Consider the following 19,516-nt stretch of genomic DNA (forward strand, 5'->3'; position numbering starts at 1 on the left):
TATACGAGAAAAAACCGTGGGCCTCGCACCGTGTGAACAGCCGTCCCGTATACGGTACTCCCGTAAGCGAGAAAATATCGAATCGAATAGTCGCCGTGTGAACGTAGCCTAATAAGTTTCAAAAAGGTAATCCAGATATCACAACACTATTTTAGCTACCCGTTCCGTGGAGGTTCGTGTTGCTCTATGCTAGTTACCTTTAACTGGTTTGCAATAGGTTTTATTGTGAAGAAGACACCACATTACCGATTTGGTGTTTTATTTTAAATATTGTTTTTAAATAAATAGAATGTGCAACAACATGACAGATTTCGTCTGACATATCCATAGCATGTCCTCTGCTATGTTTTCCTCTAGGATATTTTCAATAAGTTTGTAGTCATTGACTTATTTCTTTTACTGATTAAAGAAAGTAAGAAGAAATATATATTATATACAATGTCGGTCTACAAATTTATGGCTGGTCTGGTGGAGACCGTTGGAGGTAATATATAAGTCTATACCTACTGATAGTTAGATTTTGTGCAATAAATAGACGACCTGTATGATACGGACGATTCCTGCGTATCTCCGGAACGGAGACACGCCTGAGCCGGTACAACACCGTTGCGACATATGCTCCGCATGTGTTAGTCCTGACAGCTGAGAGATAGGTACTCAGTGGGTGCTCAGGTCACATTCAATCAGGTTTCAAAAAAGGTTTACCACAAACATCTTTTTTAATCTTTATTTACTACCTACTTATAGAGATACCTATTTGATAAACTCACTCTCACGGTTCACTATCATGTTGGTCTAACAGAATGATCATGAGGTTTGGGTACTTAGCTCATCTTGCGATGGATGTACCTATGACCACTCCAATTAGAACATAGCTTATGTTATATTAAAACACTCGTATGGTAATTATGGGATTTGCTTTATTACAGGAACGGAATCAGATTATGATCCTCACAAACACAGAAAAATCAAAAACCCTACGTCGTGAGTAAACAAAATGGCATATCTAATTTATTTTTTCATGCAAATCTAAATAGGTCAGCAAATTTAACTATAGGTTCTTAATGTAGAAAGGGATTACTGTTTATCTAATTTCTTATGACTGTACATCTGACTGTACATCTGACTGTACATCAATCGGTATCACCTAATGATATGGCTGATAACATTTTTTTAAAACGGCCATCTATGCTATCCTTGATGGCCATCCTTGCGAATGAATGATTTCAGATTAAAATTAGTTTAAGTCTACCTATCTATAAGTGCTATATAATAAAACTCTAGAGGGATAAGTAGTTAATGTACATTGAAGATAATTAAAAAACCGGCCAAGTGCGAATCGGATCGCGCACCGAGGTTTCCGTGCCCAGAAAAGCTCAGAACTGCGCAACACCCCAAACAACCTGCCGTGTAGGTAAAAGGAAATTCTAGTAGACGGTAGGTATTGAGAACAAGGAAGGTATAAAGTCACACTACCTATAAACATGTAACACCAGAGAGATTCAATAGTCAAATGAACGCAAACTCGATAACAGTCCCTTTGACCAGCTTCCGTAAGAGCCTGAATATCATGAAGCACATGCCATGCTTGCTAAAACAAATCAATCAGCCCAAACTCGATAGGATTGCGTTGTTTTATAACAGAATTCCTTTAACCATCTTCCGGCTCATCTTCAGAACCTTCAGATCATGATGTAAAACCATTTTCAACTCCACAAACAAATGTCAAATCAAAGGAAAAAATCTAACTAATCAAGCTGTAACCTGCAAGTTGTATTTTGAACACTTGGGGTGTTAGTGACATCGTAACGAATAATTTGAAAAATAATTTAGACCATGATTCTGAGTTGTTATCCAGTGGAATTTTCCATCGCAAAAGCATGGAATTGAAAACAATTAAAGAAAACACTGAAATTTTCATGAATTTTCCGACAGGAAGTTCCACTTGGTATCAACTCCAAATCATAGTCTCAATCATTCCCCTCAGTATTCGTTACGGTATCAACACCCCGTCTAGCGTACTTGTATGGCTATTGTACGGAGAGTAAGTGACAAACGAATACTGAGTGGGATGATTCAGCTCATATTCTGAGTTAATTAATATCAAGTGGAATTTCCCATCGCAAAATTAAAAAAACTCAAAAAAGTCACGAATTTTGCGACGAAAAATTCCACTTGATAATGAGCTGAATCATCCCCCTCAGTATTCGTTACGATGTCACTATGTCTGATAATTTATGATTCTGAAAGTGTTTTCTATACGTAATTTCATTGAGATCTGTATCTAACGGAAAGCGCCATTAGATATACCCTGACCTGCGGCGACTTATATACAACACAAAGAGGAAGAAGAGTAACGGTCGCATTCTCACTGCGAGCCGCCTTCTATTACTCTTTACCGGTTTACGGCCATTTAAAACTAGAGTAAGGCCCACAGAGGGTGAGGTAGGCGCCTGATATAAATTGTTGCGGAGCGGAGTTACCGTTCTACACGTAGTACTCCATCATCATCAGCCCATTAGCGTCTCCACTGCTGGGGCACGGGCCTTCCTATGCATTAGGCATTTATGGATGGATAGGGAGATCGGGCCTTAAACCACCACGCGGGTCCAATGCGGATTGGTGGTTATTAATGCAGCCGGGACCAACGGCTTAACGTGCCTTCCGAAGCACGGAGGAGCTCGAGACGAAAACTTTTTTTTGTGGTCACCCATCCTATGACTTGCTTAACTTCAATAATCGCAGACCGAGCGCGTTTACCGCTGCACCACCGAGCTCCTACGTAGTACTTATTATTCTTTATTTGTGAAACATAGATGTGATGTGACTTTTTGCACTCACGCACACTTTTATTCGACATTCTAATATTATTGACATTTGGCACAGGTACCTGGATACCATGACTCACATGCTGAAGGGCAGTATTGGCGCTGGCATTCTGGCTATGCCAAAGGCCTGTAGGAGCATGGGTGTCATCGGCAGCATCATCACACTTATTTTAGTTGGATTTTTTGCTACCTACTGCATACAACTTTTAGTTAGTTAAATTTATTTCTGTATTTTTTTAAGTACTTATATTTATTAAAACACCAGCTATTACGAACCTAGTGTACGGTCACGAGCATTAATATGTATACACTTTGGTACCATGTCACATTAACTTTTTTGACAAATTGAACTGTAAGTCTCACTAAATGTCAAATATTTAAAATAATCCTTAAATAATTCTTTAAATTCCTTAAATAAATAAAAATAAAAAATAAATAAATATAAAAATATGTTAGTGCGACAGAGTCCTAAAGTGGGTACATTATATTGCTCATGACTGTACTTATGAAATATTTTGATATATCTCTCTGCACAAGAAGATTTAAATTCTCCGCTCGAATCGTAAACTGTCTGCCATTGCTTACCGTTATTCAAGCTAGGATTCCCTAAACTCCCAGAACAACGACCATACAGACTCTTACTCTAAATCAAAATATCTTTCAAATGACATAATTATAGCATTGATGCTCTAGATACACCCTGGACACTTCATAAAACAACCTCGTTTTACACAAACACTGTACATTTACATTCTCGTAGACGCGTATGTGTGTGTGTGTGTGATATCTGAGGGCTGCAAATTACTATACCTGTACGAATAAATAACAATACCTAATTTAACTATCATTACTTGCTTAGGTAGGTAGTACTACTTACGAAAGAAGCTCTTATAATCATCAGTTAATATTTATGTATTTACAACACAAAACAAAAAACTAGATTTGAACAATGAAGGTTTCCAATATAAATAAATAGGGAAAAGAGGTAAACCTCAGAGGCTGGTGGGGAGCGAAGAGTTGCCGTTCTATACGTATTATTTTTCCTTATTCTATGCTCTAGACATATTTGGCTTAAATTCCTGTTTTTTTTTTTTACTTTTATACAAACAACCACACGAGTTAGACATTTGTCGTCATAAAAAAAATAAAATTGAAGAAAAATCCTATTGATTGATATAAGATTTAGTTCGTTGGCATTGAGTAGATAGACTAATTTGTCGTATTTTTTTATACGATAACATTCTTAAAACCCACCTTTCGAAATATATACTCGTGAATACAGATATAAAGAGGCTGAAATATTGCAGAATATTTTGCAAATCAAAGATGTTTTTTTTGAAAGCACATCTAATTTTTCGGACTTTTTTAACACTGAACTTTGGGCACTTGCGTAACAAAATACTTACTCGTGCCTGGCAAAAAAAATATTCTAATAATTATTTTTTGATCTATATTCTACCGATACCGACGCAAACCATTGAAATGACATTCGCGATCATTGATCAGGACGCGAAAGCGCAATTCTCATGTACAGCTAGCTAAATGGATAAGTAAAAAGGAAAACCGGAGGAATTGCGTCATCTTTTAAATTTTAAAGAATCGCTGAACGTACATTAGGAAGGGATGTTTCTAATAGAAATAAGATCTACAATTTAGTTGTACCCCTTGGAATACCCCCTTCGTAAACTGAGTTAATTCACATAGGTGCATAAAACAAACTTTTAGTAATCTTTAATCACCAGGGTGCATTAAATTTACTTTTGAAAAACTTTATTCACCTTATTCACCTGGGTGCATTAAATTTTTTAAGTTTACTTTATTCACCGAAGTATTGAACCTTTTGATCGATAAAAATCCTTAGAACCATTACTATGACTGGGTGAATAAAGTTTACTATTTATTTAAGTATATTAGATGTCTTTTGTTTTACCACGAGCGATGCAGGTGATTAAAGATTACTAAAAGTTTGTTTAATGCACCTAGGTGAATTAGCTCAGGTGAATTAAGTTTACGAAAGGGGAATACCTACGTTATAACTACCTTGTATTTATGATTTTAGATAGATGCACAATATCGCCTATGTAAACGGCATCAGCGTGGCTACATAGGATTCCCAAAATCTATGCTGATGGCGTTGCGTGAAGGGCCGCCTTCACTGCATTGGGCGGCGAAGCCACTCTACTACTTTGTGGATATAACACTAGTAATATGGCAGTTAGGAATATGTACTATATACTTCGTGTTCATTGCAGAAAATATCGAACAGGTACGGAAATAATAACTACGGTCACGAGTACTAATATGTATACACTTTGATACCATGTCACATTAACTTTTTTGACAAATTAAACCGTACGTCTCATTAAATGACGAATATAATAGTGCGACAGGGTTTTAAAGTGGGTAAGTACATGATATTACTCATGACTGTACATGACGAGAAAAGAAATTTGAATTATTTATTTTTTTACTATTCAGTTGGGACTCTTTGAATTGTATTTTTTCTAAAGGTACTTATATACTTTTTGATAAACGTCTCATCAGCCTAAAATGACTGCAGCTTCTCAAACTGCAAGAAAAACCTCCGCCCTAGACGTTCTTAAAAAATGCTGTTATACAACTTTAGTAATTTGGCTGTTTAGTTTCGTTCCCAGACATTCCTCTCTTCTAATGTTTTCTGTTTAATTATGGTTTTAAAATTATCCAGTAAGGTAGAAATCTTGTTATAAAAACGTATACATTGCGCCTTAAAACATTTGGTGGTCTTATATAGTTGACTGACATGCAAACCAAGTATATTTTAGCTCAAGGTTTTAACAATTTATTTGGGCTAACGTTTTCTCTGGGCTATTATTATGCCTTTTCATACCAGCAATCATGAAACTCCAGGTACTACCTCTATAAGCAACGAGATGTAGGCAGATTTTATAAAGTATATTTTTAATTTTCAGATTTGTGCCGTATATGGGACTAAGTTACCCGTAAGATTGCATATTTGCTACTTATTGCCTCCAATGATTATTGTTAATCTAGTGAAAGATTTGAAAATGTTATCACCGCTGTCTTCCACATCAAATTTATTATTATTTATAGCGCTCTTGCTTGTGTTTTTTTACTTGATCGAAAATGATCTGGAAATAGGAGGAGATAAGTTACATGTCAAAAGTTGGCTGCAATTGCCCAATTTTATCGGCACTTCGCTGTTCGCTCTGGAAGCAGTTGGAGTGGTATGTCATCTCTCTCTATTTTATTTATAATAACTACTTACCTATTTATCTCGAATAAATAAAGAAAAATATAAATAAAGAAAAAAAAAACGATTTTGGATAAATGGTGGCGAAAAATATTTTTCTATGCCCCTGAGAACCTAATTAAGTACTGTCGACAAAGAGACGCCTAAATCATTTTTCGATGGCAAACACATTTCTCTAATATCCATCGGCTTTTCGTAATTCGTATCTTAAAAACGAACTAATGAACTACTTAGATAAAATTTTGGGAGTTTTACCTGGCGTTTCGTATATTGCTTTTTTTCTTAAAAAGGATTTTCGCAACTTAAGTCAAATTCTGTGGATTAATCAATTGTGAACTAAAACGCTACGAAAAACTTTTTAGATAGTCCTCAACTTATGTTGCCTTGAAATTCTTACAAAATTAGAACCCTCAGGGTTTCCCATTCATTTGTCCGGCAAAGTGGATATTTTCTTGATCTGAATTATTGTCCATTTGCCACAAAAGGCACTACTAACTACTTGACCTAGTGGGCCGATAGCGATAAGCACTAATTGAGGAAAATCGTTGACCACGCCGGCCGGGTCGGTATCGGGGTCCTGAAGTATATTACGTCCTTTAGTCGCCGATATTTCTCCGTACCTACTATTCCTAAACGGAATGTATTCGGAAACCGCAACTACTAGGGTATTTGGGTGGTGCGGAACAAAATCGAAGAAACGTTAAGCTAATTTGAGCTATTGGACAATGGTTGGGAGACCTATATCAATGTGCAGATTTTCATTGAGAAGGAACCACAGGGCTCCCATGGCTTTCTGCAGAAAATGATTTTGTAGGTATTATCTGTAGGTCAGCGATGGCTTGAAGGACTCGCCTAAACGAAAACAGCCGGCAGGCGTTGGGTTAGATTTTCATCCTTATTCCTAAGAGATAAATTTTACGCTTGTTTAGAAGACAGTGGAGACGGCCCATTACAAACGCGGCGCGATTACGCACATATTTACGCACATATGATTGATATTCTACAAGTTATTTGACTTACTCCGCCCAAGGGATCGGCTTGCCAAACATCTTGATGACTTGCGAGTTGATCTTGTGACTGTGCGTGTTATAATAGCCCTCTGAGAAGTAAACTGCTGCACTTTTCTCCGGGTATACCTCAACTCTCCCTTTCCGAAATCTGGAGAAAAGAAAAACTGGAGAATTGCATCACAACTCGACCGCAGCACGAAGACTAAACATCTGTGGGGCAAAGTAGTGAATGCCATCGTAGGAAATATAATTAAAATCATGTATAACATAAACAGCCTATATACGTCCCACTGCTGGGCACAGGCCTCCCCTCAATCAACCGGGGAAAAATTATGAAAAATAATGGAAAATAATGTATACTTAAATATAATAATATTTACAGGTGTTGGCGTTGGAATACAATATGAAGAATCCTAAAGAATTTGTTGGTCTATTTGGGCTCTTTAATATAGGCATGTGTGTTATAATAGCCCTCTATCTAGTGGTGGGGATATTCGGTTACATAAAATACGGTGATGAGATAGAAGCTTCTATTACACTTAATCTACCAAAAACGCAAAAGTTAGTACTTAATTCAAAGCAAATCACTGACTTCTTATATACGAGTACGTATACTTAATTATAGGTACCGTCTCACGGTAGTTTTTTGACGGCTTGAAGAAATTAAGATGTCATAAATCGACTGTTGGCGCCATGTATTAATTTTATAAAATTAGTATTGGCTCACGATTCTCGCGACCTCTTCTCTATGCACAAGAGTTGATTGACCGAACTGCCATGATAGCAATATATTGTCTTAAGGGACGAAAATGCTAGATAATTTTGTTTTATTCATCCCTTGCTCTCACATATCTCACATAAAATGCTTTCTTTTTATTTCAGAAAAGCACAAGCAGCCAAGATAGCCTTCGCTGTAGCCATATTTTTATCATTTCCTCTCCAAAACTTTGTCGCATATAATATTTTGTGGCGAAAGCTTCAAAAAAGATATGCTGAAGACAGACGATGCTTTCCAGATTACTTCCTTCGAATTGTACTTGTTTTAATCCCGTGTAAGTCATTATTAAATAATATTGAATAATTCATCCCACAACATTTTCATTTCGTACAAAATATTGCCAAGACGAGATTATATCGATCGCAATAAAAAGTTATCAGATCTCATATAGAGCCAAGCTTTTAACTCTACAAGCCCTAGCTATATATTCCAAATATGCGGCTTGCCCGTTTCGTTATTACAGAACTGTATAACACAATGACAATAAACAGCCAGTGGCCGCATCACCCAGCTAGATTAAAATAGTGTTAATTTTGTTGTTTGGCAGGGTTGTTGGCGCTTGCAGTTCCGAAGTTAGGACCAATAATTTCTCTGTGTGGGGCCTTTTGTTTATCCCTGCTGGCTATGGCTTTCCCTGCCATCTTGAACATTTGTATAACCTACGGTGAGCCTAATAAGTACGGCCCGTTAAACTACAAGCTTACACGTGATATCATTATACTTATCATTGGAATTATGATATTATGTTCCGGCGTCTACACTAGTATTTTAGAGATTGTCGAAACGTACTCTTGAAACGTCATAAAATTTTCATCCTTAAACATTATATGGCAAATTCTTGAGATATTTTTAAACATTTGTAATCATTTATTAATTTGGTTATTTGAAATATGTAGGTATTTATTACAAAAAATTTAATAATACCTACATATTTCAAATATATTTTTTTAATTGGCCTCATTTTTAGACACTATAAAAACTGTTAATAATAAAATTATGTACCACAAAAAGAGTTTTAATCTACATGTGTCTACACTCAGCGGGATCCCCTGTCTGGGAAACATAAGAGTGATGCAGAGAATTAGATCTGGATTTGTTCTACTGAATTATGCTGAAAACAGAATTTGTTCCGTTAAAAAAACGGAAATACAAAGTTTTCTAACCGACCTCCAGCCAGCGGGATATTTCCCAAAGTTAAGTCTGATGAAGTATTATAAATTGGTATTAACTTTTAGATCTGTATTTATTCTGTTCAACAAAACAAAAAATCTACTTCTGACGTCCTTACTTCGGCTACAATCAAGCTGCAATGAAACATCCAGTCAGCGGGATATTTTCCAAAGTTAAGTCTGATGAACTAAAAAATGATTAACTTTTAGATCTGTATTTATTCTGTTCAACAAAACAAAAAAAATACTTCTGACGTCCTTACTTCGGCTACAATCAAGCTGCAATGAAACCTCCAGTCAGCGGACTTTTTCTCTCAATGACATTCTTTTGTAACTTTTACACTAAAAAAATAAAAATTAACCTATTTACGACTATAATTTCACTTAAATTAGTACCTATTCGTTCATCTAGTGCTTAAATTAAAAAGTATAGAATTTGAAAGATATTATGTGACTGGAGGTTTCATAGCAGCTTGATTGTAGCTGAAGTAAGGACGGCAGAAGTATTTTTTTTGTTTTGTTGAACAGAATAAATACAGATCTAAAAGTTAATACCAATTTATACTTCATCAGACTTTGGTAAATATCCCGCTGGCTGGAGGTCGGTTAGAAAACTTTGTATTTTCCGTTTTTTTAACGGAACAAATTCTGTTTTCAGCATAATTCAGTAGAACAAATCCAGATCTAATTCTCTGCATCACTCTTATGTCTCCCAGACAGGGGATCCCGCTGAGTGTAGACACATTTAATCTACAGCTGCCCTGGGTTAAATAAAAGTTGAATTCCTATAAACTAGGTATATCTGGTCCTCTGCTAAGGGTAATGGTTGACGTTTTGATTCTTAAACTGCCCATGACCCCCGTCGCAATAAACTGGACATATTTTGGTCATCAATAGCTATCACACTATTAGCAAAACTTACATGATATGTAAACTCTAAAACGATTTGAACCTGCTACAGCGAATTTCACGACTATGGTCAAGTCTGTCATATGTCAAATTGGTAATTCGTCAAGTCCTATTTTCGTGAGCATCAGAATGACTGCCCAAAATGACAGATCAGTTTTAAAATATTACTAACATCCAATACCTTTTAGCTACTATTTAATACCTTTGTATAGATATTTTCTACCTAATTAATAAATAAGAAAAATTTTATTTAAAAAATGGCCAGTCATTCTGATGTCTGAATGACCACCCACATTTAGAATCTCCACAAAAAGGCTCCGAAATGTAATTTCGCCTATACACAAATTTAGTACCTATTCAGTACCTACCTAAACAAATATTTTTTTTAGATTTTTAAAACAAGAAATAAAAAAATATGAGCAAAAAAGTATTAACGAAAATGTTAATTGTTTATTGTTTACAACTCAATTATGCACATAATACAAATTATAAAAAAGGAACAAATGCAATAAAAGATTAATATGCCGATGATGATGGCACGATGGAATTTCATCATGCAGTTGACGGCGGTCGCGACTGCTCGAGCAGTCGTATGTACGGCAGCGAATGAATGACTATAGTTCACCGCGCGGTCGCGGCTTTAAGCAGTCGGTCTCAACTGCTTGAAGCAGTCCGTGTACGGCGGCCCTAAGGCACAGAGTTAAAAGAAAAATGATATTATTTGTGGTGCGGCCAGAGAGCAATGCTCCCCAGCCGGACCACTGTGAATCTCAGAAATTATGTAGTAAAGCAATAAGGGTATGACAAAATAGACCTAAAATTCTACTCCTTACAATACTCTGATCGTCGAATCTTGTCTAGATTAGAGTCAATTAAAAGTTGAATGTAATCCGTTGTGTTCATTCGTAATTGCGTATTAAATAGTGGTCCGGCCAGGGAGCATCACACCTTTAAATTATTTTTGTTACGATATTTGTTAAGATATTTTTGTTATTTAGGGAAACATGCATTTTTTTGTTTGTATTTTTTGTGATATAAATAATAAAAATAAATTAAATTAAGCAATTTATTATTTTATCAAAAAAATTAAATCCACAGATTTCGTGCCTCACACGACTATCGAGCACATTGGAAATGAATCTACGGAATTCGAAAAAAGATTGTCGCTGAGCGACGAAACGGGGTGCATCCCAACCTCTCTAATCTCAAAATGTCCTTTTCTCAAAATGTTTTTTCACAGGAAATCCTTTTCACAAAATGTCTTCTTCTCAAAATGGTTCCTTAATTTCATTAAATTTTGTATAATAACATTGATATCAGCAAAAAGTATCAAGAAATTTTCGACCACATACTCGTAGAAGTTAGAATTTCATGTACTTAAACATTGTTCTTCGAGGCATTGAAAATTACTTATCATTTTAAAAATAAGTTCTCGCACTCCACTTCTAATAGTTTTACCCATTGTGATTCGCATAAATATCGAAATATACACTCTCATCGTAAGTTTTGAATTGTAACATGACATTTATGAATAACAGTAAAGACATTTCAAAGGGGTTACCAAAACCTATTTGTTCAGTATGACCATTTAAAAAGTGATGCAGAGATATTGTGGGACGATTCTATTGACTCTATGTTAAAAAAAATGTGGTCCAGACAACCTGACATCAGAAGTCTGGCCACTTTATATGTTTTTTCACTGTTCGTTAAGGTATAATACTAGATAATTTAATGTAGGTACCAAATAGTATCAAAAAGGTATTGCACTTTGATAGGGTTCTGACGCTAACAAATGGGGAAATAAAATTTCGAGTCGTGGGAGATTTACAAAATATTTTTGCTCATGGTGACATATTTTCTCTTATAGCCATAACTTTTTACTGACAGCATATTTTTTACGGCGGTTTGGTATTTATCACTCATGGTCTATTTCGGTAAATAGATAGAGTTTATACTTTGGTCAATGTCCTTTTCTGTAAACTTTTTGCAAATTCAACATCGACCGACTAGCAGTGTCACAGTAATGAGTTAGTTCACGTGTATATTAATAGTGTCACGGGAAAAAAACAAAGAGCTGCGACCTACGAATAAATAATAAGTCTGCGACCGCTATTCAGGTCTGGTCGTAGACAATGGTAAAAAATAAATTTTCTTTCCAAAGAGAATATAATTCGGTTTATCTTTATAGACAGACAAACATGACTTTAGTTGACAAATGGTTTTTTAAGTAAATTCTTCAGTAAATTTTCTTTCGTCGTGAATATAATGGACATCATGAAGTTCCAATTGATGTAAGTATTTATTTAAGTTTGATCGCGCTTTCCAGATTTACTTAGTATCCATTGACTGACGCCAAAAAATAAAGGTACCTAGTTACTCGTTATCTTTATGCATAACATGTACATGTAATATGTGCATAAGTAATCTTAACATATCAGGTGAATAGTCGGAGTCTGTCCTTTTACCATAAAATATACTTAGGATAAAATGCTCTCCTCTTGTAATTATGTGAATAGATAAGACGATGGTTGTTTAGACCGCACATAAGGAAGTAGAACGATGAGCCGTGGTAGCTCAGTTGGTAGAAAGCTTGCGTCTCACTTTGAGGTTGCAGGTTCGAATCCAGCACAAGCGTAAACCAATGATTGTAGAATTCATGTTTGGATTGATTATCGAGCTCAACGGTGAAGGAAAACATCGTGAGCAAACCCAGATTCCCGAGAAATGCATTTTCGGAGGTACGTGACCTAACTTGTATAGCGAACCACCATCGTGAGTAAAAAATAACATCTCGTCGATGGCACATATTCTCTCCGAGATTATCTTTATCGTGTCCTTTACTATTTGAAATTCTGGCCTGTGAAAATGATTTAATTTAACTTAATTTGCGTGAAATAATTTCACAGATTAGCCAGAACGCGCTAAAAACGACGTGTAATACATTGTTCCACACTAACATAGTGGGTGCCTATTAGAGTATATTTTTTCCGCTTTAGCTCTAAAAAACAACTAAAGTGTCGTGTGATTACAGCCAACGTGGTGACAATCAAGAAAAGTTCAAGAGTTACCCGATTAAAGCAACTCATAGGAAGCCCATATCGCCTTCTGGTATGTTACATAGTATTTGAAAGTGCATTGCCTTTATAAATACTTTACCATAGGAACATATATACATAATACAACTGCGATCGCCAGAATCATTAGTTAACTAAATACCGCTGGTAAGTATGTTGGTAAATAACTCCATTCTCACTTAGCCGGTGTGCTTATAATTCACCTTTTCTTTTAGGGATTTCACCTTCGAGGCTTCAATATATTCGGCCGCGTTCCTCACCAAAGAGGTTAGTAGCATTTTTCGTATTTTCTGCTTATTTCATAGGTACTTATTAATTTGTATAATAGGTATCTAGTTAATACTTATTTCTAACCACGCCACCCTCGTGACATAAATTGTTGAACCAAAAATAAAATGCTATTATTACTTTTGTAGTTGACTCAACTGTAATTCCACTGGCGGCCTCCGTGGTCCAGTGGTTGAGCGTTGGGCTCACGATCCGGAGGTCCCGGGTTCAAATCCCGGTGGGGATATATCACAAAAATCACTTTGTGATCTCTAGTTTAGTTAGGACATTACAGGCTGATCACCTTGTCCAAAAAGTAAGCTGATCCGTGCTTCACAAGACACGTTAAGCCATTGGTCCCGGTTGTAACTGATGTAAGTAAGTAGTCGTTATATGAACCATGTCAGGGGCCTTTGGCGGCTCAATAATAACCCTGACACTAGGGTTGATGAGGTTGGTAATTCATCTCACAACCCGCATGACAAGAAGAAGATTCCACTGAGGCATTAGGTCTTCCCTTTTGAGCAGACAGTGAAAGTAGTAAAGTTTCTTTGTCTGGAATCGCATAGACTCCGGGACCATGCTTGTGATGCCTGGTTACTGTGTTTGTTCTGATTGGTTCACTCTTAATCACAACCATCTCCCTTTTCTTTATTAACTTGACTTATTTTGAGGTACACCCTTAAAACATTCATTAACTTTCACTTAACTTTCCTGTTTTATCGTCTATTTTTATTATTAGCACTTTCATTGATTATTAAGCGTTGTGATATTTTCATTTAACACATCCAAGATAACAAATAATATTTTTATGGCAATTCTACACACAGTACAATTCTATACAGTCACGAGCAATATCATGTACCCACTTTAGAGCCCTGTCGCACTATCATATTTGACATTTAATGAGACCTACGGTTAAATTTGTCAAAAAAGTTAATGTGATATGGTTTCAAAGTGTATACATATTAGTACTCGTGACCATACTGGGGCAAAGCGCGGCGTGATGAGGCGGTGTTCTTTGGATAACATATTATAAGCTTACACGATACGGAAAGGCAAGGACAAGGGCACATTGAGTTGTAACTTGTATGTAATCCACTGATACCTATCACAGGAACCCCGCCTCGTAGCGCGTTGAACCGCTACAAAATCCGCGTCGTGTGAGAATTACCTAACTGTTCATGACATGTAAAGGGTTACGGAACATACTTTCAAGAAAACACTATAATTGGGTGACTTTATCGACTATTTATTAATTTCCATCGTAATTCTTTCCACAACCAACGTCTCCTAGAAAAGTCGGGGAACCAATCCAATCCCGTTCTTCATTTGTTTTTCTCGCCGCGTAATTCTCACTTCCGTTCCCGCCTTTTCTGTTTAATACTTACTTTTTAAATTAATTAATTAGTTGTTTAACATTTACAATTATAAATAATTTATATTAATTCTATTTAATAATATTTTAAATCATTAAAATACTTTTAAATTAAGTGCAGGTAAATTAATAGTCCATATAAATTCCATCGTTTCGCAAATTTTAACTTTAATCTAGTTAATATTCATGTTAGATATTGAGATATCTACTTGCAGATAATTCAACTTCTTTTAAAATATGAGTAATCATGACAATACAGTCACATTAAACTTAAATAAAAATACTATAATTTGGACCAGCAGGGACTTGCCCGCAACTGAGCCTTTAGCATACCGGTCATTGACCCCTAGCCCGAAGAAACGTCTGGAAGAGGACACCCCACGGTCACACCCGGACGTGGCTCGAGCCGTGGCTCCTACCAACACAGAGCAACGTCTCTACTCCTTCGAAGGAACCGGGTACTCCAACAACAACTATATTATTGCAAACATCTTATTTAAGTTGGTCGCACTTCGGACAAATTAGCACCGTACAAAAGAATACAGAGCGTTAGTGATATCTTAACGAATACCGTAATAGTGAGCTGTGTCATCCCTCTCAGGTTACGATGTCACTTACATCCCGTACAAGTAAGTACAGGTAATACGAGTAATTATGGGTGTTAATAACACCGTAACGAATACTGAGGGGGATGATTCAAACTTTGTTTCTGAGTTGATATCAAGTGGAATTTCTTGTCGGAAAATTCATAAAACATATTGTGTTTTTTAAATTATTTTCAGATAGTTTTGTGATGGAAAATTCCACAAAATCATCCCTCAAAGTTTTAGTTACGATGTCACTAAAACCCTGTATCTGTTTACTTACCTAACCAACTCATATCCATTCGTGCGCGCGGCCTTGGGATTGTTCTTTAGTGTTCGTTCGTGTTCGCACGAAAAAGCGTCTAATTTGTGACCGGCCTTAGATTGTTCCTATACGAGTATCCATTTATAATCTTATTGACTTATTTGTCAATGATAACGGGCGACATTACAGGCTGATCACGTGATTATCCGAAAGTAAGGTGATCCGTGCTCCGGAAGACGTGCACTTTAAACTGTTGGTCATGGTTACTAATTACTGTTGTAAGTAAGAGGTTGGTAAATAACCTCAAAACCCACATAGAAGAAGAAGACGAGCGATAGGGTTATCTCTTATATTACACTCGGTGCTGCTCGCCAGTTCTGTTACTTGAACTTGGCTTGACACGCTCCCCCGTGTCCAGATCAGGGATGTTATGGATATAAAGTTTCGCATACGGATTGCATATGGATTTAAGAATTATTTTTATACCGGATACGGTTACGGATAATAAATTAAGTATTTCGGATTATCCGTAAGTTTCGGATAATTTCGGTTACGGATACTATTTTTTTATGGAATTTCAAATGTAAAATACAAAATTTATAATGTTATGACGACAAAAGAAGAAAAAAAGCAAACAATGCGCGCGGCTTGTGTGTCGGCACTGGCGGCGGCCAGCCGATCAAAACAACTTGACAAAACGTGTCTCAAGTACGCTCCGCCCCTATGCAATATTGTCCGTAACTTTTATTTCGGATTCGGTTACGGTTACGGATGATTTTTTATATCGGATATCCGATAGTTTCGGTTACCTATGGTTCATCTTATCTATTCTAGGCGTGTATATCCAAAGCAGCTGCAAGGTGTCTGTATGTTAGTTTGCCTTTGATGCATATATATGAACTACAGTAGATACTCTTAAGGTCGATAGGTAATGTAACAAAACGCACTTACTTCTAATCACTCTTGTTTATGCACCAGATCAGGTCAGACGTACTTCTCATCAAAACCTCCCGTGGATCCTATGAGGATTGTCTTAGTAGGAGATCCTCCTGAATATTGTTCTACCTACGCCCGTGTGTTCGAGGTACGGTATTTCCTTAAGAGTATTAGTCTTACTCCCCAGCCTCTCTAAGCATAATTGGTTCTTTGCTACAAGCTGTCATCTGCATAGTACCTACATAATTTAACCTGTGTCTGTAAATAGGTACATTTTTTTTACATTTTGTTGCATAACTTCTAAACCTCATGGATAACAATGGACGATAAACCCAAAATTGATCTTTGGTCACGACTCCACCTATGCCAATTGATAAGTTATAATAATAAGTTCATACATTTTGAGCATTGTTCTTTATATTCATTAAAAAGGAATTATAGTATATCCCGACAAGTGACACACAGAACAATAATTGATTAAGTTGTTTACCAGCAGCGACACCAATCCAGCTGCACAATGGTTTCAGAATCAATGTAAAATCGAGAGGACCCTCAGTCTTCACCAGTCGTCAGAGTCTGAGGCGAAGAACACCAGGGTTCTGACTGCGTTCTCAAGTCCCACTCGAAGAGAAGCCAGGTCGGAGTCCCGACGCAAACAGTCCTCTTCTAAATGCAACAAAGCAGCAGAGGTATACTTAAAAAATAAAAACGTCTTAAAGTCAAACCTTTCCGGACTTGGAACTCAATTTCATCAGAATTCTGAGGCTTGTGAACACCTTGTAAATATGGGTATAAAATACAAAGCCATTTGCTTGGCTAGATTTTAGAATAAGATAAATATTTAAATTCATATAGTACAATACAAAAACTTTTATTGCACTTAAAATAAATATTAAAAATGAACAATTATATAGATGTTATTATTTTATTTTTTATTGTCATTATTCATGAAGTGATTGATGTACTTACGGAATTATATATTTTGTTTATTAGTTTCAGAGAAGCTGTGATGCCGTAGTGTTGCGGACGTGGATTCATCAGCTGATAAGCAGCTTACCCTTATCTGCGACAGTCGCTCTCTCGGATGCCAATTCTGACTGCCTGCTAGAGTACTTACTACCTTCTTATTTTACCAATAGATGCTCACGACACAAAAATCATGTTAGGTTAGGTTAGAAGACCTTTATTGCAATTAGTAGAAACAATACTGCAATGCTTTTTTTTAATAGATTTCTATTTCCAGACCACAGAAAGTTTTGTTATCCGATGGATAGATGACGTTCGTACAGTTTTTTTTATTGTGTACAATATTTTTCAGAGAACCCGACTCAGTTCGCTCTGAACAAGTGGCGCTAACCAGGAACGTGACTCCCACACGCTCTCCTGACACTTCTCGGTGTAGCATCGCCGTACAAGCACTCCCTAACAAGTTACATCTTTTTTGTTTTTATAGTTAGACCCATGTGTTATTTTGTCTTGCTTGACTGGCTAGATAATTGAGAATATGAAAGAGTTTCCTTCGGTAAAAACGGTAATAGTGTTGAGTGAAGAATCGTGATGCAGAATGCTCCAAAGCCCCAACAGGTCAAATATAGGATGTTTCAATCTGTCAATAGGTCCTATCAGAGTCGAGGTATTTCTGTTAAACTGGAAACCCACTGACTGACTCACTCACGGACATAATTGTTCTCCCGGAAGGAGCATCGGAATGTGTGATCCGGACGTCATAGTGAGTATGGGAAAATTTCCAGATCTTCGGAAAATGTTCCGCATGAGAGAGACACCCTACGGCCTGGCAAAACTTTATAACTTAGAACCTTTATTTTTTTAACACGTCCTGTTTAAACCTTGACCGAATTTGTATAGGAAGTTTGATTGGGACGTCTTTCTGAAGAAGAGAATATGTAATGGAGGATAAAGTGATGCGTAATTTAGTAACCAGTCGTCTGTAGTTCAAGATAAATTGTCACAGGTGAATTGTCATCTGACGACTATTCTGCCTATCTGTATAAAAGGATTGCGACTGTGAGTTATGTTAAACAGATACTTACGTAAATCATATTTACAGGTGCAGTTCATATGAATCCAACTTTCGTGGCAAAGAACGTAAGATTTTTATAATATACTTACACACTTTTAAATAGGTAAGATGATCAATGCTTCAGACGGTATGTTCAGACGTTGGTCCTGGTTACTCTTACTTTGATTGAGGGGAGTGCCTAGCAATGGGATGTATATAGACTGTTTCTGTTATGTTATTTATGTTAATACTTACTAATGAAAGTATTAGTTGTTACATGAGCGATGCCAGGGGCCTTTGGAGGGTCAATAATTACCCTGATACCAGGTTTGGTGAGGTCGATCATCCGCCTCATTACCCACATGATAGTAGAAGATATACTTGTTGGTACAGACACTGTGCTCCTGTAGTGAGTAGAAGTGCTGGATGATGTTTATTTATACGTTCAAGGCGAACTTACAGCTTACGGCGGAACTTATTTTATTTATATGTTATCTGATCATTTGATGATAACTCTGCCGGGTGGAAACGACTTGCACTTTATATTTTTGTCAATTTTCAATTGCCATCGTGATGAAAGTAATAATTTCTGCGGAAAATTTTAGCAGATTGCCCATTATTGCATTTTTATTTGTTTATAACTATTATTATTTGTATGTCATTACCATATCGCGGGTCTATAGCGTCTCAACCTTTGGGAGGCATGGCTCCCTTTAGGTGCATAATGTACATTTTGCAAAATGTCCAGTGGTGAAAAAATGACCAGTTTGCATAATGTCCAGTTAACAAATAGAAGGCCAAGACATTTTAGTATAAAGGTGATTATGATTACTATTAACTCTTACTATTTTAACTTAGCTGAGGGGAACCCTGCAGCGCTTCCCGAGGAGTGGGTTGGCGGCGTGAGGGCGCTTCGCGACTCTCACGTGCGTCTGGTGCTGCGGCAGCTGAAGCACATCGACCGTCTGAACCGCGCCCTCGACCACGCCGTCACCCGCACCGGGCCGTTATCCAAACGCGGCAACAAAAAATCTTAACCTGTCAC

At 36.7% G+C, this 19,516-nt stretch overlaps 1 protein-coding gene across 1 annotated transcript; it reads left to right on the top strand.

Moving 5' to 3' along the window:
• The first annotated feature begins 438 nt into the window (after nucleotides 1-438).
• Nucleotides 439-19,508, top strand: LOC126379729 (proton-coupled amino acid transporter-like protein CG1139). The gene is made up of 13 exons (XM_050028544.1): nucleotides 439-484; nucleotides 930-984; nucleotides 2,887-3,037; nucleotides 4,888-5,094; nucleotides 5,780-6,055; nucleotides 7,474-7,652; nucleotides 7,974-8,143; nucleotides 8,417-8,654; nucleotides 14,966-15,124; nucleotides 16,494-16,599; nucleotides 16,979-17,140; nucleotides 18,015-18,084; nucleotides 19,330-19,508. Exons 1-13 carry the CDS (start codon nucleotides 439-441, stop codon nucleotides 19,506-19,508), a joined length of 1,998 nt encoding a protein of 665 aa, XP_049884501.1.
• The last annotated feature ends 8 nt before the right edge of the window (nucleotides 19,509-19,516 follow it).

Source organism: Pectinophora gossypiella, chromosome Z (assembly GCF_024362695.1).
Source record: "Pectinophora gossypiella chromosome Z, ilPecGoss1.1, whole genome shotgun sequence".
Lineage (NCBI taxonomy): Eukaryota > Metazoa > Arthropoda > Insecta > Lepidoptera > Gelechiidae > Pectinophora > Pectinophora gossypiella.

Bases quoted from the DNA above. Each gene is read 5' to 3' on its own strand.
- LOC126379729 (XM_050028544.1), top strand. From the start codon at position 439: ATGTCGGTCTACAAATTTATGGCTGGTCTGGTGGAGACCGTTGGAG. The intron at 485-929 runs GTAATATATAAG...GCTTTATTACAG, and splicing joins TCTGGTGGAGACCGTTGGAG to GAACGGAATCAGATTATGAT. The intron at 17,141-18,014 runs GTATACTTAAAA...ATCGTGATGCAG, and splicing joins AATGCAACAAAGCAGCAGAG to AATGCTCCAAAGCCCCAACA.